General features: G+C 47.3%; 3 protein-coding genes across 6 annotated transcripts in view; 2 read left to right on the top strand and 1 right to left on the bottom strand.

Annotated features, from left to right (window-relative positions):
- The first annotated feature begins 438 nt into the window (after nt 1-438).
- fnta (farnesyltransferase, CAAX box, alpha) lies at nt 439-4168 on the top strand. The gene is made up of 9 exons (XM_062476825.1): nt 439-626; nt 1000-1085; nt 1233-1347; nt 1465-1569; nt 1842-1968; nt 2181-2329; nt 2464-2526; nt 3243-3414; nt 3517-4168. Exons 1-9 carry the CDS (start codon nt 502-504, stop codon nt 3667-3669), a joined length of 1095 nt encoding a protein of 364 aa, XP_062332809.1. The 5' UTR covers nt 439-501; the 3' UTR covers nt 3670-4168.
- Nucleotides 4169-4542: 374 nt separating this feature from the next.
- Nucleotides 4543-6340, top strand: LOC134032488 (transmembrane protein 271-like). The gene has a single exon (XM_062476465.1). It carries the CDS (start codon nt 5123-5125, stop codon nt 5912-5914), a length of 792 nt encoding a protein of 263 aa, XP_062332449.1. The 5' UTR covers nt 4543-5122; the 3' UTR covers nt 5915-6340.
- A 10192-nt stretch (nt 6341-16532) lies between these two features.
- The window catches only part of pigg (phosphatidylinositol glycan anchor biosynthesis class G (EMM blood group)), a 32540-nt gene continuing 24356 nt past the window's right edge, over nt 16533-24716 (bottom strand). For all 4 annotated transcript variants that reach the window (XM_062476298.1, XM_062476299.1, XM_062476301.1 and 1 more), the window contains 3 exons: nt 22948-23257; nt 21797-21960; nt 16533-17844 (listed from right to left, as the gene is read on the bottom strand). In XM_062476298.1, the coding sequence (XP_062332282.1) occupies nt 17625-17844; nt 21797-21960; nt 22948-23257 (694 nt within the window). In that variant the 3' untranslated portion in view covers nt 16533-17624. The remainder of the gene's footprint in view (nt 17845-21796; nt 21961-22947; nt 23258-24716) is intronic.

Genomic DNA, 24716 nt, shown 5'->3' with positions numbered 1-24716 from the left:
TGTGTCATGCACCAATCTGTTTCCTAAATTGAAAGTAACTCAAGTTGATGTTATCGGGATGTAGCCTCAAGAACTGAAGAGGAGGAACCAGTTCTCTTGTTAACCATCAAACAAAAAAAGAAAAGCTGTATCGGAAAATGACATTGCAAATAAGTACAGGGTACATGAGAGGTAAAAACATGAACTAAAATTAATACTGTGGGAATTGAAAAGAGCAGTGGAAATGTGTAGGTGTACTTCTGGACATCATAGATTGCAGTGTCCTAGGACTGACCTCTCCTTTAAACAACGGTGGGGGTTAGCATATAGGTGTTTATTTTATTTATTGTGTTGATCTTTGGGGTTTATTTTGAGATTGTGTATGCCACCGACTTCCCACCCGAACAGTAGGTGGCGATGATGCACCTCAGAAACGTTGGTTGCAACCTGCCATTAAAATCACAAGAAGAAGATTTCCTAGCAAACTCGGCTAGCATAAACTATTGTGCGAGTTAACTAGAAATGTCCGGTCTAGAAGACAATTATGGGATACCCTCGGAATTTCAAGAGGATAATGAGGGCGAAGTGGATTTTGAAGAGGAGCCTGAAGCCGATTACGTGAACCCTTTCCGATATGTCTTTTATAGGTAAATTAAGTTAGCTCGCTAGCTAGCTAGCAATATACGGTAACTGGCCAATATGATGAGCATCATAATGCTCCGGATTTGCATAGCCTTCTCTTCTTCTCTAGCTAACTAGCACTGTATTTGTTTAGCTGCTAGTTGGCTTTGGTGGGAAAGATTTGTTGTCTTGACAGCTTCAAGCAACATCCATAAACGGGTCTTAGATCTAACTAGTAGTCTTAAGGGTCACCGAAAATCTGCCGAGGTGCCAAATCTGCCGAAGTGCCACTACTCCTAGCTAGCTCTAACTGCTAGCATAGTTGACTTAAAACAAACCAGCATGCCATACGATTGCGGATTGGGAACCTGAATGATCTGAATTTATTTTCCTCGACAGAGATAGGAAAGAGTGGTCGGATTTAGAGGGCGTTCCACAAGATGACGGACCCAATCCTGTTGTGAAGATAGCGTACTCTGACAAGTGTAAGTGTGACGTAAAATGGTCACAGTCTAACGAGCAAAGTATATACCTAGCTCTACGTTTTTCTTTATTCCCTCAATCATCAATATTCGACCAAAAGACAAGTTGCAATAATGTATAATTTTACTGCTGCATGTTCTTTCCCACAGTCACGGATGTATATGACTATTTCCGAGCATTACTGAAGAATGACGAGAAAAGTGAAAGAGCCCTCTCACTCACTGCAGAGGCCATTGAACTGAACGCAGCAAATTATACCGTATGGTAATGAAGCCACACGTCACTCTACCAGCTCATCACATAAAAACCAAAACATTTCAAGTTGAATGAAAAAAGAAAACAAAGATTGCAAGTGCTGACTTCCTTCGTGTGAATCTGCAGGCACTATCGTAGAGTCTTGCTGCAGGCTCTGGATAAGGACCTTCGGGAGGAGATGAACTACATTACAGCTATCATCGAGGACCAGCCAAAAAACTACCAAGTCTGGTGAGCTCCCGCAAGGTAGCAGCCCTGGCTTGGATGCCACGGTGCTGCAGTCCTTTTTGTGTGTCCTTTTGTTGTCAACTTTATTCATAGAGACAGACAGGAAAGCAGGGAAGGAGAGAAGGGAAGACATGGTGGACATGACCTCGGGATGGATTTGAACCCAGGTCCCTGCGCTATGGCAGAGAGAAATATGACCATCGTGAGCTTGTCCATACTGCATGCTCGCTACCCTATCTGCTCCCTGTGACCTTTCTCTGACCCCTGGTCTCCAGGCATCACAGACGCATTGTGGTGGAGTGGCTGAACGACCCTTCGGAGGAGCTGGAGTTCATAGCAGACATCCTGAACCAGGATGCCAAGAACTACCACGCATGGCAGCACAGGCAGTGGGTCATCCAGGTAGCAGCCTCAAGATTCATACATGGTCAGGATTTATACATGGAGTATCAGTATTTGAACATAGTCTGATTTGATTGTGCTTATTATTGATTCATGGGGATGGGGGAAGCACAGTATAAAAAGCACCGGCACAATACATGATTAAATTATTATTAATGGATGGAGGCTTGAAACAGTAAACTGAGGGGGTGGTGATCATGTGTCCTCCCCAGGAGTACAGCCTGTGGGATAGGGAACTGGACTATGTGGACCAGCTGCTGGAGGAGGATGTGAGGAACAACTCCGCCTGGAACCAGAGGCACTTTGTCATCTCCCACACGACTGGCTACTCTGACCCAACCGTACTGGACAGGGAAGTTCAGTAAGTTTGTTAATTCATACCTGGAATCCTCTTTAATCTTACATAGAAATTATTGTCTTTAATTAGTTGAATTTGTACAGGCAGTGTGTCTTATCCATACATATGTAATACATTTGTTTTTCTGTTTGCTGAAGGTATTGTCTCAAACAAATAAAGAAAGCTCCGCACAATGAAAGTGCATGGAATTATCTGAAAGGGTGAGTTCCTTAACCCTTGTGTTATCTTCGGGTCATTCTGACCCATCAGTCATTGTGACCCACCGTCGTATTGCGACAAATTTACCTCATACAAAAACAAAGTGAAGCATTTTCTTTTAACTGTCGGGCTGTCTCAGACCCCCCACATTGGAATGGTTAAAAGAAAATGATTTTTATTTGTTTTTGTATTGGGTAAAATTGGGTAAACACAACAATGGTTCGTTATGAACCTTTGGGTCATGTGACCCGAAGGCAGCACGAGGGTTAATTAAATTAAATACAGATGATTTCAACATTTACAAATATAATATCCTCATACATTCACACACTGAGTAAACATGACACAACAGCTCCTAGCATGCTCCAGCAGATGGCAGTACTCTCTTGGTTTCATGAGTACTTGGAGAGACTGAGATTAGACCGCTGTTTGAGCGTCAGTGGCGGGGTCGGCATGGCCGTGGGGGAGGCATCCTGCTGTGCCGCTCGGCCACGGGCTCTTCCACATTGATTGACAAACATTTGACAAAATATAAACACACTGTGCATGACAATAACTATGTTGATAAATGTGCCACCCACATAACGATGAGACTCCCCTGACTGGAACCCCCCCCTGACTGGTAACTCCCTTGACTGGTAACTCCCCCCTGACTGGTAACTCTCCGCTGACTGGTAACTCTCCGCTGACTTGTAACTGTCCTCTGACGTATGTCCAGGATCCTGCAGGACCGCGGCCTGTCGACCCACCCTGGCCTGCTGGAGCAGGTGCTGGAGCTCAGGCAGACCCACTGCTCCCCCTACCTGCTGGCCTTCCTGGTGGACAGCTACGAGGACGCGCTGGAGTGCTCCTCCAGCCCCCAGGAGGAGTGCCTGAGCAGGGCCCTGGAGGTAACACAGCTCCTCAACACTGCCCTCTGTTGTACTCTACCTCCCCTGACCCCAGCCCCCCCTCCCCTGACCCCCTAGACCCACGTCTCTGTCTCCCCCCAGCTGTGCGAGGTCCTATCCCAGGAGAAGGATACAATCCGTAGGGAGTACTGGAGGTACGTGGGCCGGTCCCTGGAGGGTAAATACGGACCTGTGGTGAGGTCCGAGGTGGCCCCAGACTCTGCTCCCGGGCCCGAGGGAGAGACCAGCAGCTGAGGAGCAGTCCCCCGAACCTCCCCACCTCACTATCACCTCCATTTCCCTGTCTGCCCCACCCTCTCCATCCCCCTCATCCCCCCAACCCTCCACCTCCTTCCATACCTTCATCCCCTCTATCCCTCCATCCCTCCACCTCCCCTCCATCCCTCTATCTCCAGGTCGCTGCTTGTTAACCAGTAGTTCAGCATCGCCATGTTGTTTAGGTGAAAGGCTGTAACCAGGATAGTTCTGCTGTTTTTACGTGACGAGGTAGTCAGGATGTGAGCCAGTGCTCTCTGTAGGGTCCTTGCTGGTGTCCAGACACACCTGCTGAGCAGGGGAGCTACCCCTGCTGTACCCAGATATCACGTATGTATCATGTTAAAGAAGTGGGTCACCTTTGTTGTCAATGCATCTAGCTTTTTTGCAGAATACAGTGTAACTATATTCATGTCTGCTGTACTCCTACAATGTTTTTTATGCAAGAAAAAGCCTGAATACATGAATATTGTAAACTAGGCAGTCTTCTCTTGAATTTTTGTGTGAACCATGATGCCTTGAAGGTCTTCTTTCAGTCATGTTTCCACTTTGCTGCTTGAGGCACTAATCACATCATCTACCATTAGGTGAATTGAAAAGAGCTAATGCATCTTAATGGAACTAGAAATGAAATTAGTTAAGAACACATGAGTCACAACACAGGCTGATATTAAGCCACATACATATTTTAGTGTAAGTGGTGTTCTGGCTTGTAAAATATATACATATATAATAATAAACAGAGTAAACTGCTCCAGCTAGGCTACAAGTGTCAATCCTAAATCCCCAAGAGGCTCTAAATCTGTGTAGGGTTTTTGTCTTCTCCAATGTTGGCCATCAAAAAACGTTAAAAAGATATTTTTCGAAAACAATGCTGTTTTCTCAAAATGCCATTAGGATACCAAGCCAGTCTCTTTCATCGTTAGAGGCAACAGCCGGCCACAGGTTTAGTACCATGGACAGTTTGGTACACGCTACTCACTGGCCTATGTTGTGTGTCACAAAACCCCATGAAAGATCCAAGTCTTAACTCCCAGGTTTCCAGACATGGTTTGATCTCTGCCGCTTCTCTGCAGCATGGTGAAGAAATTCTATGAACGCCATCACCCTCACGCGACGTGAGCACCGGAGGGATGCCTATAATCCTGGTATAACTTGATGGGATAGGAGTGTCATGAAGGTATTCATTACCACAGGGTTGGATTTGGGGGGTCTTTACCGCAGAAACAAACCATTCTTTCTATTAATAATTAATACATTCATGAAGCAGCGGAAAAGCGAGAGAGCGCATGCACTACTGGAGATCCTCGTTCTGAATAGCTGTCACCGGCGTATCATGTCACAGTCTGACAGCGCTTCGCGAGGGGCAGACGAGGAGGACGCGGGAGGATGAGGGAGCAAGAGGGACCGGGAGAGGTAGAGGAGGAATATAATGAAGTTGAGTGGGAAAGGACTGTGTACCATCATCTCCAGCACCCTCCTCTTCCTCTGTGCCGTGAGCGAAGTTGTTGTTGGATTCAAATGCATCGCGATGGGCACCAGAGTAAAAGTGCATTTCCATCTGGGCACTGCGGCCGGAGCCTTCTACTCCGGGATACTTATCGCTCTCGGCCAGGCGCTCCTAGGCTTTGCGCTGTTTTGTTGCAAAGGGAAGCCCGGGTGTCGGAATTTTTTCCTCTTGGGGATCCTGGTGTTCTTGCTAGGAGTTCTCACAGCCTTCTCTGGCGCCGTGGTGGACGGGGACACGGTGTCTCTGGTAGAGCGGAAATATTCACACTATTGCCTGCACTCAGTGGATTTAAACCACATGTGCGAGCAACTAAAGGAATATCAGAGGGGGCTAGTTATCTCAACCATTCTTAGCACTTTGGAATGCCTCCTCGGGCTTATGAACTTGATTATTATAAAAAAATATAAAACAGCGCAGTTTTACAGACGGAGGCAATCTCAGAGACAGAGTACGGGGGCTATTATATTTAACGAAGAACAGGATTTCTCCTCTGCAGAATTTCAGCCTGTTTCCTATATAAACTTGGGTGTTTTTCATGTGTTTGATGAAGCTGGAGTGGAGGTACAATGCGGGGGACACCCGTCAGTCGAACTCCCGGGTTATTCGCCTACGGATCCTGAACTAAATCATTCCTATCCCTTTTCTTACCGGCTTCCGAGTGAACTACCGCCCGCGTATGAAGACATTTTCCCTGGAGAAGAAAGCAACAAATAGTCTAGCAAATCTTAGTCCCTCAGTTCCAAATTCTGCAGTGACAATCACTGGCTTTTACCCCACAGAGTAAGATACTCTGTATGAAGAGAAAGGGCAATTTTCTTTAAAAACTGGATTTCATTCATCACAGCATTGTGAGCTCTCATGCGTAGCTAATTTTTCAGCAAGAGTCGGTGCCTAGTCCATTGACAATATGCAACAAGAACATGCTGTCTATAAATTAGGCTATTTCCATCATCACTCGACTATCTTACAGCATAGTCAACGGTGTTTGGAAAAAGAAAAGTCCCTACTTTGAGATGTTACCATACAATTTAAGATATCAAAGCAGCGTTTGTGTTGCTTTCAGATTGTAAACACTCATATGCTCCAATAGGTTGTTGTTTATTGTTCCTTACCATATCAATAAACGTGTATTTACTCTTATCCAATGTTGACATCATAAGTCTGCAAACCTGAATAAATAAACTTAAACCACCACTTTTTCAATGCCCCATTAGCCCACTGCCTCCCTGTTACACCCTCCAGCAAACTGTCAAACTGTAAACATGGACCTAGAGTGGATGACAGCATAGTTATTTAAACACGTCATGCATAGAACAACTCGTGGCCGTGCTGTGTTGCCGGTAGTGTAACGGTAGTGTGTTCAGTGCTGAGCGGAGAGCAGATGTCAGCAGTTCTCACCTGAACGTGACTCACAGGGTGGGTCTGTCTCAGGGGCGTTGTTAGACATAAAGCCCTACTGGGGCACAGGCCCCCTATTCATAACCTTTTTTTTCTTCCAAGCTTGCTGCGCACAATGCACTACTAGGCTATAGAAACTCCACTTGCTTAACCCACTATACAACAGTTCAGGGACGCAAGTTTGATATCAGCTTTAGCAGAGACATCATCAATAGTTAATGCGAGCGTGCACATTTTTTTCTGCATTCATTTGAGCGCAAATACTGTTTTTTTAGCTTCATGTAATATTGTTTTTGTCAAAATAAGATGATCGGTAGGCTTATCATTTAGAAACTACCTCAATTCTGACTTGTGTGCCGAGTCCGACACCTGGACTTCTGTCTGCGTGCTGCAGTGGCTATTTGGCAAGTTCAGAAGAGCTCGCTGACATGGAATTCTGCGGGCATCAGTTTGTGTTTTTGGTTAAACTGCTTTGATTTTTCAAGCGTGTATTGGGATACTGTGTTTATTCTTTCCGGGATTATCAATCTAAATGAATGCACTGACTAATAAAGTAAATAGTTAAAATTCAAACTTCAGATTTTACTGGGGCCCAGCAGATTTATACTGGGGCACGTGCCCCAGTAAAAAGGGTCTAACGATACTCTTGGTCTGTCTCATCACTCATATGAGCTTTCTGTTCTGACACGAGCACTGGAACTGCTCTGTTACTAGGTGTTTTCAGTTCCTCTTTTAGGAGCAGTGGACAAAAACCTTCATTCTAATAGTTGACACGGAAATAATAGTGAAATACATTTAGTTTGAGACCATCTAATGAGACAGGTGTAGGCTACTCTTAGTTTGCCGTGGAATGACATCATACATCTAAACTTGTCTTCTTTAAGCCTTTCGATTCCATCATAGTTAGTTCTGACATTGTCACAACTGCAGAGATGCAAATCTCAGGGTCGACTTGATTGGATGATTACTGAGAATACCTGGCCAACGGTGGCACCCGTCTTCTTACTTTAATCTACAGCGTTGATTGTTACCAGCCAGTTTTATAGCAAGGAGGTCAAGGACAGTGTGCAAGCTCTACTCAGAAGTTAGCTATGTAGCCTATTCAGCTGTTAGCTATGTACTTAGCTGTTAGCTATGTACTCTGCTGTTAGCTATGTAGTCTATTCAGCTGTTAGCTATGTAGCCTATTCAGCTGTTAGTTATGTACTCTGCTGTTAGCTATGTAGCCTACTCAGCTCATGTACTCTGCTGTAACTCTATGTACTCTGTGTTACTGTGTTTTGTACTCTGCTGTGTTACTGTGTTAGCTATACTCAGTTACTGAGAACAGCATGAAGGCTCACTGAGTTAGCTGTGTTACTGGGCTCTGCCTTGCTGTTGAGTTAGCTGTGTTACTGGGCTCTGCCTTGCTGTTGAGTTAGCTGTGTTACTGTGCTCTGCCTTGCTGTTGAGTTAGCTGTGTTACTGGGCTCTGCCTTGCTGTTGAGTTAGCTGTGTTACTGGGCTCTGCCTTGCTGTTGAGTTAGCTGTGTTACTGGGCTCTGCCTTGCTGTTGAGTTAGCTGTGTTACTGTGCTCTGCCTTGCTGTTGAGTTAGCTGTGTTACTGGGCTCTGCCTTGCTGTTGAGTTAGCTGTGTTACTGGGCTCTGCCTTGCTGTTGAGTTAGCTGTGTTACTGTGCTCTGCCTTGCTGTTGAGTTAGCTGTGTTACTGTGCTCTGCCTTGCTGTTGTGCTGCAGGATGGGCCTGAGGTGACTCAGCTTTTGCCTCAGGGTGTATTCAAGTTTAAACAGACAACATATTAGTAGTTGTTCATATCACTCTATAAGAAGAGAAAGGGACAAAGGGTAAAAAGACATGGATCAACTATCGAATTATAGATGTGACATAATTGTTTTGCAATGTAACATAAAATAACATAATTTATGTTAATGAAAACCGGTGCTACTTTAGCCTGCAAACATAAAACAGAAAGTAATTATTTCCATTGGGTATATTGGTGGCTGAGCGGTTAAGGAATCGGGCTAGTAATCTGAAGGTTGCCGGTTCGATTGCCGGCTGTGAAAAATGACGTTGTGTCCTTGGGCAAGGCACTTCACCCTACTTGTCCCGGGGGAATGTCCCTGTACTTACTGTAAGTCGCTCGGGATAAGAGCGTCTGCTAAATGACTAAATGTAAATTTGAGTTTAATAGCTTTAAAAAGTTGAGTTTACTAGCCTACCCTACGTGTCCACTACATCGTTTTTTAACGCTCTGAACCGCCCACAGTACACCACTCTCGGGGGCTTGTTAGACAAGTTAATACAGAGTTGTAGTTCTCTAAGGTCACTGTTATAGTCATGGCCAAGCGTTCAGACTTGGGTTTATGTACTCACAATATTGATCAAAATACCACTTTTACACAACATTTTGTGTAAAAATACACAATATTTTACTGGTGCACGATTACAGTAGACTACGTGTTACGCCACCGGTCACTTAACCAGTCGTGTGTTGGCTGGGCTAGCGAGCTAGCAGTGGCACAGAACAGTCACATAATGTGACAAGACTGAATTTAAAAGTATAAAAACCTACCAGGGACACTGAAAACATCGGCAACCCTGCACCATGCATTTTTATTTTAATGTAATCTTTAAATTCAGGCTCATCACATTACGTAACTTTGTTCTGAATGTAACGGTGTGAAAACCGTGGAACTCACTCCTCAGGTATGTAGCAGGCCACCCGCGTTAACGAAGAGCTAGCTTTTCTTTGGCGTAGTTGGTAGTGGTCGCACTTGGCAAGTCAGACGTTGAGCGTTCGAACCCAGTGAGTGGCGAACCCTAACCCTTGTTATGATGGTGGTGCGTGGCTACGTCTGTTACATACCCGTAACATGAACAGGACTGGTTGTGCAGCCACACACGATACATTTCTCATCCATTTTGAAACTGAAACCTAGCAATGTTTACCATGATCAAGGTTGCTACGTTACCTAAAACAAGAAACCAATCCGATTGGCCAACGCTAGCGTTTAACGCTCCTCATTTACATAAAGTTGAGAAACGTCAACTCGCAACGCTCCGCTCGCCTTCCCACAATGCCCATTCTGATGCCCTACGCGAGCTTCAATGCCCGGTTTCATTGAAAATGAATTGGAAGCCGACGCCCCGCTCCGCTGTTGTGGACACGCACAGTATTCAAGATCATGCTTTGTGCTACTGTAGCTGATAAACAGCGAATGCAGGTTGAAATGTTAAGTGGAGTTTTTCATCTTTGGCTCTTTTTGTTCTGATCAAAGGTGCTGTCTTGGATAGCCAAGTTGCATTAGTTTAATGATGCAGCCAACGTTACTATGTCCACACAAAGAAGAAAAGGCTGACTTGCATAACTCCCAGAGCGATGGGGTGATTACGCTGCAGAGATGGAGGATACGCCAGGGAGTCTGAAAGGGAAAGGTGGTTCAAGGTAGGGTTAGGTATATATAGTAGACCCCTCGTCTACCTGTGGTCTGGTATCCTCTAGTCTACCTGTGGTAGGCCCCAGCCTTGGCAGGTAGGGCATTGTGAGTACTGTATGAGCTGAGGGTGGTACATACCTCAGTATCTCTGCTTCCCATCCCGGGTAACATTTTTGAAGGGTAAAAAAAACTACACTTAGATAAAATCAATCGTCCCTAAAAGCCTTTCATTAAACACACTGTGCAGAGCTGACAGGAACAGTTCCCTTTGGAGGCGTTCCAGTGCCTTCTGAAAGCCAACAATGGGCATTTCCGTGGAAAAAATGTGGTTCATTACCCTTGTGTGTGCTTCCAGGCCATTAGCCTTGTTAGTGTGGTTGCACGCTATTGTTCTTTTCTTCAACTTTGGAATCTATAACTTCCTCAGTTTTAGAGTTAGATTTGACGCGTCAAAAGTAATTAAATGTAATTTAGTCAGAAAGGTGAACTATATTATGGTGTCAAAATAAATAAATGTGTAGCATATGGAATTTTAACAGTCTGACTTGGGTAGGTGTCAAAATAGTAAGTGATCAATGATTGCACTAACAACAGTGATAACATCTATTTTGTAGTGTTAGGTTCATTAGCATATTACCCAGAAGCCTCTTTTGCGGCTTCACCCAAAAAAGTGGAGAGGAATCCAGGCTGGATGTCTTAAGAGATGGAAGAAGTGATGTTTCACAGCTCACAGGATGACACGCTAAGAGCAAGCACAGTAGAAACTCCATATCTAGTGGCTCAGGGTCTCATCCAATATGACATGTTTTATTATTTTTAAGACACCCACTTTGCTGCTTGCAATCAAGTAAATTAATCAGTGTAACAAATCAACCCCAGTCTCCACTATCATAGCTGAGGAAGTGCTGCCAGCTTCCAGTTTTCCAGACAACAAACGGTTCAAAACCTACCACTTCCCATATCAGACCGTGTTACTTACTGAAACATATTCATTTATCAGGCTGAGTGAACACTGGGCTGAATGTGAGCTAATCCACTTGGCTTGTAGGTTTGCAGGTCTGAGTGACATCATCACTTTTCACTTCCTGCTAAGAGGATCTGAAGGAACAAAGTGGGCCGACGCAGAGAGCAAATGGAGCGAGACAGAATTGATCTTTTGTACAATAAAGGACTGTCTCCAAATTCAGGAGGGCTGCTATCTCTGTGGCGACCTGGGCCTTTCCAACTGTCAGCCTCGGAACAAGACAGCCTCTGAACAAGCCGTCTTGGAGCTGTGGATAAGCATCTGCTTGCCTGTGATTGTCTATAGTTCCTCTGTCTTGTTGCAGGGTGAACCTGAGGAATGCGTGGGGAGGGCAGAGAGAAAAAGACCTGCTCCACTTTTTGATGAGGTCAAAAACAAAGAAGCGCAGTTTCATAGAGATGATCTGCTTAGTAAAACCTCTGAGCGTGTCCATGCATGCTGTGGTTGAAGAACGTGGCCGGCAGGCTAACTCCAACCAGACATGCTGCCCCCAGAGACAGAACCGCCAATCTGGATGCTTACAGCCACACACAAAGGCACCTTTTGAGCTTAATGTAAAACAGATCAAGTGCCTTGACCACAGTAATTCCCAGTCTGAGATGCCTCAGCTTGCTAAATCCTGCCTGACAAACTTTAATTATCCTGAGAGCCAATGATCTGGCCATGCCTAGCCTTGTCTTAAGGCAGAGGTATGTCATTCTCTCAGTACCAATCAACAACCGCCTGTGACCTGATCATGCTGAAGTTCAATTAGTCATTACAGTCAAAATGGACTTCCAACACTGTAGTCATTACCCATAGAGGTGTCTGGCATGAATCATATGTTGATGTGGGGTGCACATGCTCAGACAGGGGGGATCAGCAGACAGACAGGGGAGATCAGCAGACAGACAGGGGAGCTCAGCAGACAGGGGGGATCAGCAGACAGGGGAGATCAGCAGACAGACAGTAGAGGTTAGCAGACAGACAGGGGAGATCAGCAGACAGGGGAGATCAGCAAACAGGGGATATCAGCAGACAGGGGAGATCAGCAAACAAGAGGGATCAGCAGACAAATCCCCTTTTGTCACCCTATCAGAATTTTGCTGCCTCCGTTTTTGGGAGGAAAATGCTTTGCAGCTCTGTGATTGGTGGTCCAGCTATGAATTTACAGAGGGCCGATTAATTATTCAATGAAAGACTAATTTCCATTGACAGTAAAATTGACCAATCATATCTTCCCTCTAAATGGGTGTGCTTTGTTATCGCTAACTTTATGAAAAGTACCGCCCGCTGTGGGGAACGCGATCACAAGCTGATAAACTAGCTAGCTCTAACGTTAGCTTGTTCGTTCACTTCACAACGGAAGCCGCGAGTAACGTTCCCGCTAGTGAGGAGGACATAAAAAATTACAGGACATTTTAGGAGGACATTTTAAATTAAAAGCAAAGGATCAGTTGCATGACCCAGCAATCAACCAATTCATCCAAATGGACAGGAAAATTGACTTTGTTTTCAAGTAAAGATCATCAAAGGTAGGCTATGTTATATAAAAACTTTTCGGCCGCCATGCCACTGTTTTGTAGCCTTAGCCTAGCCTAGATGTTATAGTGTTGTGCAGAATGACCGGTCAATCTGTAGGCTAAATGTACCAACGCAACGTCATTATGCACAATTACTGTAAATAGTGCAGCTGGGCTGGCTCAAATAGTGCGTAATGACCAACACAATTTCATGTAGGCCTAATGCTGTGTGCGCGCTGTATTGTGTTTTTTTCTGACGAGTAATTGGGGTCAGAGGGCCAAGGTTTAAGAGTCACGGTTTGCTACTGATATATACCATGTATAGTATATGTATAGTACCATGTATATAGTGTCCAAATAGACACATTTCAAACCCTCAAAGACATGGATGACTTGTGAATACTAAGTTCATGGATATAATTCCTTCTAAACTGATGTGTGGATAAACTTCAGGCTAATCAATTACAGAGACTAAACACTGTAAAGGAGAGAATTGAGCTGCTGTATGCCACATGTAGTCCCTCTGCCATGGAGTTCAGGTCTGTGTTCAGGGAACACCTGCCACGGGGGACTTGGTGACGGCACACACAAAATGGAGTGTCAACTTTCCCAAAATGATTTTGTTTAGCATGAGAATGATTCCTGTCAGGCTGCATCCGTTGAAAGGTTAAAACGATCTTCCTTATCGTCCAGAGCGGAGCCCCTGGATGCAAGGGAAGTCATGCGTACGCACAGAGCTTCTTTGTTATACCAACAATGAGTTTGTCTCCAAATACCTGCTCTAGTTTGCATACAGGGTTTGTACCGGAGGCCAGAGTCTGACACAGAAGAAGAATGTCCATCTAGCTTTTTTATTCACATCTCCGTTCACCCTCCTCCTGGTCCCTCTGGCTTCCACTGAACAACTGGTAACTACTCAGAATGAGTTTGAGCTCATGACTTATGCATGGGGACTCCAGGTTATAATGTGAATAAATATGAACCTTGTCAGGAACCGAGGCATTCCATAAATTAAATATGAAGTTGGGATGGCATGGGTAATTTGTTTATCCTGAGGTTCCACGGCATAATTCTTACTCTTTGTGAAAAGTTTGGTGTTGCAATATGCGGGGCTAACAACACTGAGCCGTGTATCGAAATCCAATCTATTATCCTTATTTTGTCACAGCCGTAGTGTGGGTAAAGTATTGCACACTCAACAGCAAAATATTCAAGCTCAAACCTATTGTGGAGCCCAAAGCCAGACAGTACAGAACTAGGTCTCTCTATTTTCTACACTGTTTAACTGCCCTGACAGGTAATCAACTGCAATTTCATGCTGTATTCTAATGCTGCGTCTGGGCTGATGTGCTGCGTCTGGAATGAGTGGAGTAGCTTGAAGGAGAGGTAGCAGGAGAGGAGAGGAGGAGGTGAACAGCGACTGGTAGCAGGAGAGGAGGAGGTGAACAGTGACTGGTAGCAGGAGAGGAGAAGGTGAACAGTGACTGGTAGCAGGAGAGGAGGAGGTGAACAGTGACTAGTAGCAGGAGAGGAGGAGGTGAACAGTGAGTGGTAGCAGGAGAGGAGGACGTGAACAATGACTGGTAGCAGGAGAGGAGGAGGTGAACAGTGAGTGGTAGGAGGAGAGGAGGAGGTGAACAGCGACTGGTAGCAGGAGAGGAGAAGGTGAACAGTGACTGGTAGCAGGAGAGGAGGACGTGAACAGTGACTAGTAGCAGGAGAGGAGAGGAGGAGGTGAACAGCGACTGGTAGCAGGAGAGGAGGAGGTGAACAGCGACTGGTAGCAGGAGAGGAGGAGGTGAACAGCGACTGGTAGCAGGAGAGGAGGAGGTGAACAGCGACTGGTAGCAGGAGAGGAGGAGGTGAACAGCGACTGGTAGCAGGAGAGGAGGAGGTGAACAGTGACTGGTAGCAGGAGAGGAGGAGGTGAACAGTGACTGGTAGCAGGAGAGGAGGAGGTGAACAGTGACTGGTAGGAGGAGAGGAGGAGGTGAACAGTGACTGGTAGCAGGAGAGGAGGAGGTGAACAGTGACTAGTAGCAGGAGAGGAGGAGGTGAACAGTGAGTGGTAGGAGGAGAGGAGGAGGTGAACAGTGACTGGTAGCAGGAGAGGAGGAGGTGAACAGTGAGTGGTAGCAGGAGAGGAGGAGGTGAACAGTGAGTGGTAGGAGGAGAGGAGGAGGTGAACAGTGACTGGTAGCAGGAGAGGAGGAGGTGAACAGTGACTGAAAGGAGGAGAGGAGGAGGTGAACAGTGACTGGTAGCAGGAGAGGAGAGGAGGAGGAGGTGAACAGTGACTGGTAACAGGAGAGGAGGAGGTGAACAGTGACTGGTAACAGGAGAGGAGAGGAGGAGGTGAACAGTGACTGGTAGCAGGAGAGGAGAGGAGGAGGTGAACAGTGACTGGTAGCAGGAGAGGAGAGGAGGAGGTGAACAGTGACTGGTAGCAGGAGAGGAGAGCGGGGGAACACCAGCTGCAGATCAGCTGCACTTGAATCAATAAACAGCAGACGCTGTATTTAAGAAAGAGCTCCCTTTTTCTCTCCCAACAGTAAATCTTTTGGCTTTCTTCCAGTTTCCATCTGGCAGGCGATTCGATGTTGGAGGCTGGCAGCCGAGGGAGGGGTACAGTAGCAGTAACTCAGCCTCCGAGACTGGCTGCATCTCCAGAAGGCAGAGATGGTACAGTGCAGTGTTATATCCAGAGATGGTACAGTGCAGTGTTATATCCAGAGATGGTACAGTGCAGTGTTATATCCAGAGATGGCAAAAGTACACACATCCTTCACTCAAGTAGAAGTACAGATACTCATGTTTAAAAAAAAAATGGTAAAAGTTGAAGTACTGACTACACTTTTTCATTCAAGTAAAAAAAAAAATGACGATGTAATAATTGTAACTGTAACTTCCCCAACCCTGGACACACTCTGTTTCAGCCACTCCCCTCCGGCAGAAGGCTGCGGTCCATCAGGACCAAAACCTCACACCACAGTTTCTTCCCATCCGCTGCTGGCCTCTTCAACAAGGCCAAGGACTCGCACTGACTTTAACACTTAACACCTTGCCATATTGCACTATGTTGCCCTATTTGTATTTGTATATTTTAGCTATTTATATTTTATTTTATGCTCATGAATATATAGATGAGCTGCGCGCTGATTGGTTGGTTTACAACGAGTGAAGCTGTGGAGCAAAGACGCAACATATCCAAACATGCATCGTGAATTGTAGATTTACTTGACAACACAAGTTATTTATTTGAATGAAACAGTCAGTTTCACCCCCTACTGTGTGAGGGGTCTTGTGTTTATCTGTCTGAAGGATCTTAGAGCAACATTTTTGCTCTTCGACTTATAAATAAAACTGATAAAAGGTAAATTTATTTTGGGACTCTTGGTTGAGCCTTTCCTGGTGGGACAGTTGGGTACCTGGAGAGACAGGAGAGGGGATCTGGACAGCTGGGTACCTGGAGAGACAGCTGGGAGAGGGGATCTGGACAGCTGGGTACCTGGAGAGACAGCTGGGAGAGGGGATCTGGACAGACAGGGAGTGCGCTGCGGTTACAGGGATCTGGACAGTCAGGGAGTGCGCTGCGGTTACAGGGATCTGGACAGACAGGGAGTGCGCTGCGGTTACAGGGATCTGGACAGTCAGGGAGTGCGCTGCGGTTACAGGGATCTGGACAGTCAGGGAGTGCGCTGCGGTTACAGGGATCTGGGCCCACGGATGTGTTTGGCACTACGCTCTGTGCTAGATTTGAACCCAGGTCGTTGTCGTTTAGGCCCTTGTTCTCAACCCACTACACCACAGCTCTGCAGCTGGAACTGAAATAGCTGCAATACCTACAGTGCCACTAGAGGCGCTGGCAATCCTCAAAGTGTTAAAAAACACTAGATTAACATGGAAAGTTCCTTCATAGAAACATTGTTTATGTCAAGTTAAAACAGCAATGCGGACATGTAAGAGAGCTCATGTTTGCATGTTTTATTTGGATGAAAGAAACAGTTCTCCCACAGTAGACATGCTGATGTCAGATTATTCATGACATTTCACCCTAAAAAATTACAGAAATATGATCCAAAAGCCAATATTCTCCATTTCCATCTTTACAAAATCACACAGGAGATAGCTGCAGGATATCTGACTGATCACATATTCTCTGCACAGCCCTTTGTCCAATAAGTTAAATGTGCCCATCAATAAACTAAATCGACAACTATGTAGAAACACTTTGGATCTGTCCTGAGGAAGGTTTTAACACAAGCGCAGGTACATGGACAATAAATGAAAGGGAATCACACCAAATTAATTAGATTAAAGTAAAATAAATAAAGGAACCTTCAAGCAAGACAGTATATGAACATTTACAGCAAGATTCACCCAGTGAATCTATGATTATTGTTACTTTCAAGCTCTATTCAAAAAGTAATCTGTAAACAAACAAATAGTATTCCAAAATATCACCACATCAAAGTTCTCAGTGAAAGAAAGATTTACACTACACAATTAAAAGATAATAGAATATCAGAATCTGATATTAACCTGATCAACCTAATCATGTCCTTCTCGATTGGAATATAATATAATTGTTGACGAAAACTGCATTATATCGATGGCTTGACTTACAGAGTGCAAGAGTGGAATCTTAATGCAGTTACTATGAAGGAGACTAGAGTAATCGAGGTAGGTGAACGCACCACTACTGTGCTGCACAACAAACACACTATAAAATAACATAAAAACAATTCCATAGATGTATGCGCCCCTGCCAGAAGTAATGTGCTCCTTCAAAAGTAATATTATTAGAACACCAACCCTGCAATCTGCAGTCCCTCAGTCCCACTAGAACACATCCAGATTTTAGACATCTGCATTTATTACAAAAACTGTCATCAAGTATATTGCTTTTCCAAACACATTCTCAGAACTTCAGTCCCATCCACACAGTTTCTTATGCGTCGTGCCTCCTGTCCACCAGGGAGAGGGTCCTTGGTTCTGTCCAGTCACCCAAACCCAGTCCCCAGCCCTCCCTTCCAGTCCCTCCCAGGCAGAGCAGTAGAGCTAGGCTCTGCTGGGGTGTCTCTGCTCCATGGTGGTGAAGAGCAGGCAGAGGCCGGCGGTGATGACCGTGTGCAGCGCTTCATACAGCAGCTTGGGGGAGAACACGCTCCAGATGAACAGGTGGTACCGCAGCACCGTCACCAGAACCACGTAGGTCGCCACGGGAACAGACCGCAGCACCGCCAAGCAGTAGCAGCCATGACCCAGCCCCACTGAACTCCTGAAGCAGGAGAGGAGGGGAAGAGAGGAGGAGACAAGACAGGAAATATTAATGAAAATATGAACAGAAGGTAAGATGGGGGAAAAAAGGAGACAAAGTTTGAAAGAAGGAAAACAAGAGGCGACAATGACCAGTCTAATGGGAAGGAGAGTAGCAGACAGAGGAGGAGAAACATTGAATTGAATAAAACGTCCTCCTGTTTAGGTTCTTGTTTAGAACCGGTTCCCAGTGAATCGATTCCTTGGAATCGTTAGCAAAATTCCTTAACAATTCTGTTAACGATTCTCTGTGCCGTTAAACAATTAAAATGCTACGTCTGTCTGAATAAACTATAAAAGTTTGCGCATGCAGCAAACATGGCAACTAGGAAGAAGCGTTCTAAAGTTTGGTTGTATTTCACACGACAAAATGACAACAACGCCACTTGTAACGCGTGTAAAAAGTCTATTTCATCGAAGGGAGGAAATACTACAAATATGAAGAAGCATTTGAACACACAGCATGGAATGAAATTACTGGAACGTCATGTGTTCGATGCATGCAGCAGCGCAGCTAACGTTCGCGCTTCATCTCTAACTATCTAAGGTAGAGCTAAACTGCTCAAAAGTGATCACGAAGCAATTTGCTTTTATTGTGTGTAGTCGACCTCGTCTTCTGTCCCGTCGTTTGAAGCATACATTTTAGCTCCGGCATTTGTCTCCCATTAGTATTGATCTTATTGATCATTTCACGTTATCGGGGCGGCGTGTGTTATCAGCAAACGTTCGCGTGTCGCATTATTAAACTGAGCATATTGGATGGATTTTTAATCCATTATTAAACTTAGCATTTTAATTGTTTAACCTTTTAATAGTCCTGTTAAATGTGCATGAAAACGCCTAAACAACATACCCAACGTACATTGAAAGCTGTTGTTGAACCATTTGGAGTACATGCATGTAAATGGTCTCTTTTGAAAGGTGACACTGAAGTTATTTCCCCTGTTGTTAGGACCCCTGTAAGTCCTACTGGTGTTGAGTAATAGAAGCTTGAACACAAGGAAACTGAGAGTTTCTATCTCCGACTAGATTTTGTTTTGAAAACAGAGGCCTGAAGAGGCCTAGAGGTGGTAGGTATTACCTCATTTCAGAGCCAGTCAAAGCCAGTTTGAGAAATTCGTTTAGAACGAGTGTGTGTGTGTGTGTGGGGGGGGGGGGGTGCAGGATGCACAGACCTATGGCTGTAGAGGGGAACATCGATAAGAGAATCGATAAGGAATCGAATCGATAAGCAGGAATTGATAAGGAGTCGGAATCGTTAAAATCTTATCAATACGCATCCCTACTCCTGTTTTTGTGTCTCTTTCCAAACATGTACATGTTGTGTTTCATGAGGAAAGCTGCTCTGCACCATGTGTCTGGACCACAGACAGCCCAGAGGGGGTCAGACAAGCAGGCAACAGACAAGATACAGCCTCCGCCTGACTGCTGCACAAGGCCCTGCTACCTTCTAAACAGCCTCATATCTATTCACATCTAGTATGTGTGCCACTAGCAGCAGGAGGACAGACGACCTTAGAGGGCAGTCCTTGAATTAAACCCACAAGCAGCAATGAAAACAGGCCGGCCTTTCCGGGCCTCCAGTGTCCACGACTATATTGTATATAAATATATACATGCATACATTTGAATGTTTACACACACCCTCACACAAACACACACACAGAATGCCACCATCCTGGTTATCAGGAAGCAGGGTCTGACTCATTTTTCAAGCCTCCAGAGCCAGGTCGTCTGTCTCAGCTTAGACACACCAAAGACACCAGTCAGCAGGTCAGGGTGAGGGTTAGGGTTATGGTGAGGGTTGGGTTAGGTTTAGGGTAGGGTTAGTGTTAGGTTTGGGGTTAGGGTTAGAGACTGTATTCAAACAGGTGTTTATCAGCAAAAAGTACTATTATCAAAAACTTTTGATATGGGCAGAAGACGTTTTGGTTCATTATGCATATGTACCACAAATACTTACAAAATAGCAATTCCAGACCATTTGCAAGTCTAATACCATCTCCAATGGGTTAGGGCTAGTTACCATCTCCAACGCCATGTTTATGATCTTGTTGATGTGAGATGTAGTGCAGTGTTTGGTCCTACTGTCTCTCTCTTACACACACACAGACCTCTCAACGCCCACTCCAACTCTCTTTGTGGGTTTAGACTGGGAGTTATTGATCAGAGTCCATTTCCAGTCTGTGGTCTGCTGACGGAGCTAATGAGCTGTATGGTGTCAGACCTAGAGGCTCAGACTCCGTCAGAGGCTCAGACTCGTTTCTCATCTCTAACTGCACTCTGGGAGGCCGGGAGGGGGCTTGGAGGAGGCTGGGGGGGGGCTGGGAGGAGGCTGGTGGGGGCTGGGAGGAGGCTGGTGGGGGGGCTGGGAGGAGGCTGGGAGGGGGCTGGGGGGGCTGGAAGGAGGCTGGTGGGGGGGCTGGGAGGAGGGTGGTGGGGGGGCTGGGAGGAGGCTGGGGGGCTGGGAGGAGGGTGGTGGGGGGGCTGGGAGGAGGCTGGGAGGGGGCTGGGGGGGCTGGGAGGAGGCTGGTGGGGGGGCTGGGAGGAGGCTGGTGGGGGGGCTGGGAGGAGGGTGGTGGGGGGCTGGGAGGAGGGTGGTGGGGGGGCTGGGAGGAGGCTGGGAGGGGGATTGGGGGGGGCTGGGAGGAGGCTGGTGGGGGGGCTGGGAGGAGGCTGGGAGGGGCTGGGAGGAGGCTGGGAGGGGCTGGGAGGAGGCTGGTGGGGGGGCTGGGAGGAGGCTGGTGGGGGGGCTGGGAGGGGGCTGTGGGGGGGCTGGGAGGAGGCTGGGAGGGGGCTGGGGGGGCTGGGAGGAGGCTGGTGGGGGGGCTGGGAGGAGGCTGGTGGGGGGGCTGGGAGGAGGCTGGGAGGGGGCTGGGGGGGGCTGGGAGGAGGCTGGTGGGGGGGCTGGGAGGAGGCTGGTGGGGGGGCTGGGAGGAGGCTGGGAGGGGGCTGGGGGGGGCTGGGAGGAGGCTGGTGGGGGGGCTGGGAGGAGGCTGGTGGGGGGGCTGGGAGGAGGCTGGTGGAGGGCTGGGGGGGGCTGGGAGGAGGCTGGTGGGGGGGCTGGGAGGAGGCTGGTGGGGGGGCTGGGAGGAGGCTGGTGGAGGGCTGGGGGGGGGCTGGGAGGAGGCTGGCGGAATTTTTTTTGGACAACCTGTTTAAATACAGTTTTTCTTTTTTCCCAACATTAAAGTGCATGTAGAAAGTACAGCAGATCAAGGATCATGTATAAATCATTCAATTAATGATTATCTTCAATTAATTTAATGAGAATAACGGCAATCAATTAGTCCTGGATTAAAGCACGGGGCCCAGTCTTGTAGATCAAGGGGATGTGCTGTGATGGTCTGCTGGCATCTTTGACCCACCTGGGGGCATGTCTGTCTGGGTTAGAGCATCAGAGCACAAGGCTAGCGACTACTCATCACAGTCTCAGCCCTCCACCTCCCTCCTCTCTCCTTCATTTTCAACTTCAGGTTTTATGTTATGGTCGGGGTCAATTCAATTTCCATTCTATTGAAGGGAGTAAATGAAAATTCCACTCATGAATAACTTAGCTTTTTGTCTTAGCAACCTTTGAATGAAAACTGTCTCCAGGACACAGACCTGGTTTAGAGAGCATTTTAAATCAATCAGAATACCTTTTATATGTGCTACTGAGCTGGCCTGGAGTAGTGGAACAAATAACCAGAAATGAACACATCACACCCATCACGACTAACTCCAGATAACACAGGCGATTTTAAATGAAGGTCTACTCTAACCTGGAAGGACGTGAAATGTATCATTTCATTCAAATGTTCTGAGTTGTGATTTTCCACTCAAGTGATTCAGCCTCATGGTTAGGAACAGCTGCCTCTGTGGATCAACCAATCAGCAGAAAGGTGACAGTGAGGAAGAGGAGGAGGGCTGACCTGTGAGAGTGAGTGCTGAGGTAGTACAGCAGGTGGCAGGCCCAGAGCAGAGGCCCAGCGTAGGTGGTCAGGGCGGTAAGGAAGATGGCAGGAGCTTCCACGTAACTCTCCAAACCCACGAAGCCTACAGAGATGTCCACGCTGGCGATGTTGTTGGAGTTACCCTGCGGGGACACACACACACACACACAGACCTTCCCAGGAAACCCTCATGATGAACGGGACACAGACCATTAGGTGGAAGGAGGCCCTCTCCCTGCTCCTTCTCAAACCCTAGTTTGAGTACAGACGTCTCACCTGTGTGTGTGTGTGTGTGTTTAGTTGAGTGTGTGATGTCTGGGACACCACCAGCTTGATCATGTCATGAATATCCATTTCAAAGCCCACAGAACGACATTATTCTGGTGGATCAATGTAATCGCTCTATCATGAAAGCCCCAGACAGCCAACTGTTGGGGGACCAATCAGAGGCCAGAACATTGGCTGTTCAGCGATGCCTGGAGTGGGCCAGGAGAATGCCAATACCGCTGTTCCATAATGCCAGCACTCCAGTCTATAATTTCACGGCTGGACGGCTGAGGAGGTAATTGGTGGTGGTGGCAGATTCCTGACCCCTCAATGCTGCTAACGACTCTACAGCAGAGATGGTCATCACCCATCAAGAGCAGAAACACTGAGAGAAAAGGAAGAGGAGAGGAAAGGAAAAGAGAGAAGGAAGGGAGCGGAAGACAGGAGAGGAAGAGACAGGAGAGGAGGAGAGAGAAGGAGAGAACAGGACCATCTTGGAAAGTTGCTTGGTGGGGTTACCCTGACCTCCACAAATATCAACTTTCTCATTCACACACATACTGTACTCACACACACTCACACACTCACACTCGGCAGCACACTGGCGAGAGATCTCAAGTGGTCCTCATCAGCCTGGCTCAGAGGGAAGAGGTGCTCCTTTCTCCTCAGCAAATAGAGAGGGGGAGGAAGCGAGGGAGGGGAAGAGGATGATAGTGGCAGGAGAAAAGGGTGAGGAGGAGAGGGGAGAGTGTGAGGAGAGGAAGAGGGTGAATGGAGAGGAGGACAGGGTGAGGTTAGGGAGGTGAGGATGAGAGGGTGAGTGGAACAGAGAGAGGGTCAGATAGCTGCATGTTCCTGCTGACCTGGAAGTAGAAGAAGGCCTGTCCAAACCAGTAGTGCATGACGCTGGTGTGAGCGGGGCGGTAGTGCAGCGGGCTCCAGATGAAGCGGGCCATGAGTGTCTGGACCAGCAGGCAGCAGGCCAGCACCGGGAGGTTGTGGGGTCGCAGCAGCAGAGACACCAGCAGCACCACCCCACTGTACAGCTCCCACAGGCCCCTGCTCTTCAGGCGGGCGTCAGCCGACACCACCTGCGAGCGCAGCAGGTCCCTGGAGCCGCTGAACAGGATGCCCAGCACAAACACGTACACGAAGCGTGCCTCCACCGTTCCCCTGGCAACAGGAGGGGCCGCTGTCAGTCACGTGTTTACCACAGAGCAACACACACATATACACACACACATGAGTAAACACACACACATGAGTAAACACACACACACACACTGTTACGTGCATGCCGAGTGGCTGGGTGATGGGAATGTTTCATATTGATTTCTCGGAAGTAACTTTAATGATAACTAGTGGTGGGCCGTTATCGGCGTTAACGCGCGTTAAATATCGCCGTTAATCTATTCTCAAAGTTGGGTTGGGAGCTGGGTCTATACTACGCAAGCTATGATGACTTTCACCTTGATATTTTAGCGCGGATGTATACCTTGTCTTCGAACCTGTGTGTATGCCTTGTGTATGAAATTATCACATCAAACGTGACGTGCTAACATGGATGCAGCTATGGAGCCGCCTGGTTTGTATGTATTTTTAAGAAGCTTCCCAATGGAAACCTCGACAAGACCAAGTCAAGTGACTTACAGTAAGTACAGGGACATTCCCCCGAGGCAAGTAGGGTGAAGTGCCTTGCCCAAGGACACAACGTCAGTTGGCACGGCCGGGAATCGAACTGGCAACCTTCGGATTACTAACCCGATTCCCTCACCGCTCAGCCACCTGACTCCCTCACCAGACATCACCAGGCATCACCAGACATCACCAGGCATCACTAGGGCATCACCAGGCGCCAGGCATCACTAGGGCATCACCAGACATCACCAGACATCACCAGGCATCACTAGGCGCCAGGCATCACTAGGGCATCACCAGCCATCACCAGGCATCACTAGGGCATCACTAGGCATCACCAGGCATCACTAGGGCATCACCAAACATCACTAGTCATCACCAGGGCATCACTAGGCATAACCAGGCATCACCAGGCATCACCAGGCATCACTAGGCATCACCAGGCATCACTAGGCATAACCAGGGCATCACCAGGGCATCACTAGGCATAACCAGGCATCACCAGGCATCACCAGGCATCACCAGGGCATCACTAGGGCATCACCAGGCATCACCAGGCATCACTAGGCATCACCAGGCATCACCAGGGCATCACTAGGCATAACCAGGCATCACCAGGCATCACCAGGCATCACCAGGCATCACTAGGCATCACCAGGCATCACTAGGGCATCACCAGGCATCACCAGGGCATCACTAGGCATAACCAGGCATCACCAGGCATCACCAGGCATCACTAGGCATAACCAGGCATCACCAGGCATCACCAGGCATCACTAGGGCATCACTAGGGCATCACTAGGGCATCACCAGGCATCACCAGGGCATCACTAGGCATCACCAGGGCATCACTAGGCATAACCAGGCATCACCAGGCATCACTAGGGCATCACTAGGGCATCACCAGGCATCACCAGGGCATCACCAGGCATCACCAGGGCATCACTAGGCATAACCAGGCATCACCAGGCATCACTAGGCATAACCAGGCATC

The sequence above is a fragment of the Osmerus eperlanus genome, chromosome 13 (genome assembly GCF_963692335.1).
Source record: "Osmerus eperlanus chromosome 13, fOsmEpe2.1, whole genome shotgun sequence".
Taxonomy (NCBI): domain Eukaryota; kingdom Metazoa; phylum Chordata; class Actinopteri; order Osmeriformes; family Osmeridae; genus Osmerus; species Osmerus eperlanus.
Note: the sequence above shows the minus strand (reverse complement) of the source record. Positions and strands in the feature narration are given on the sequence as shown.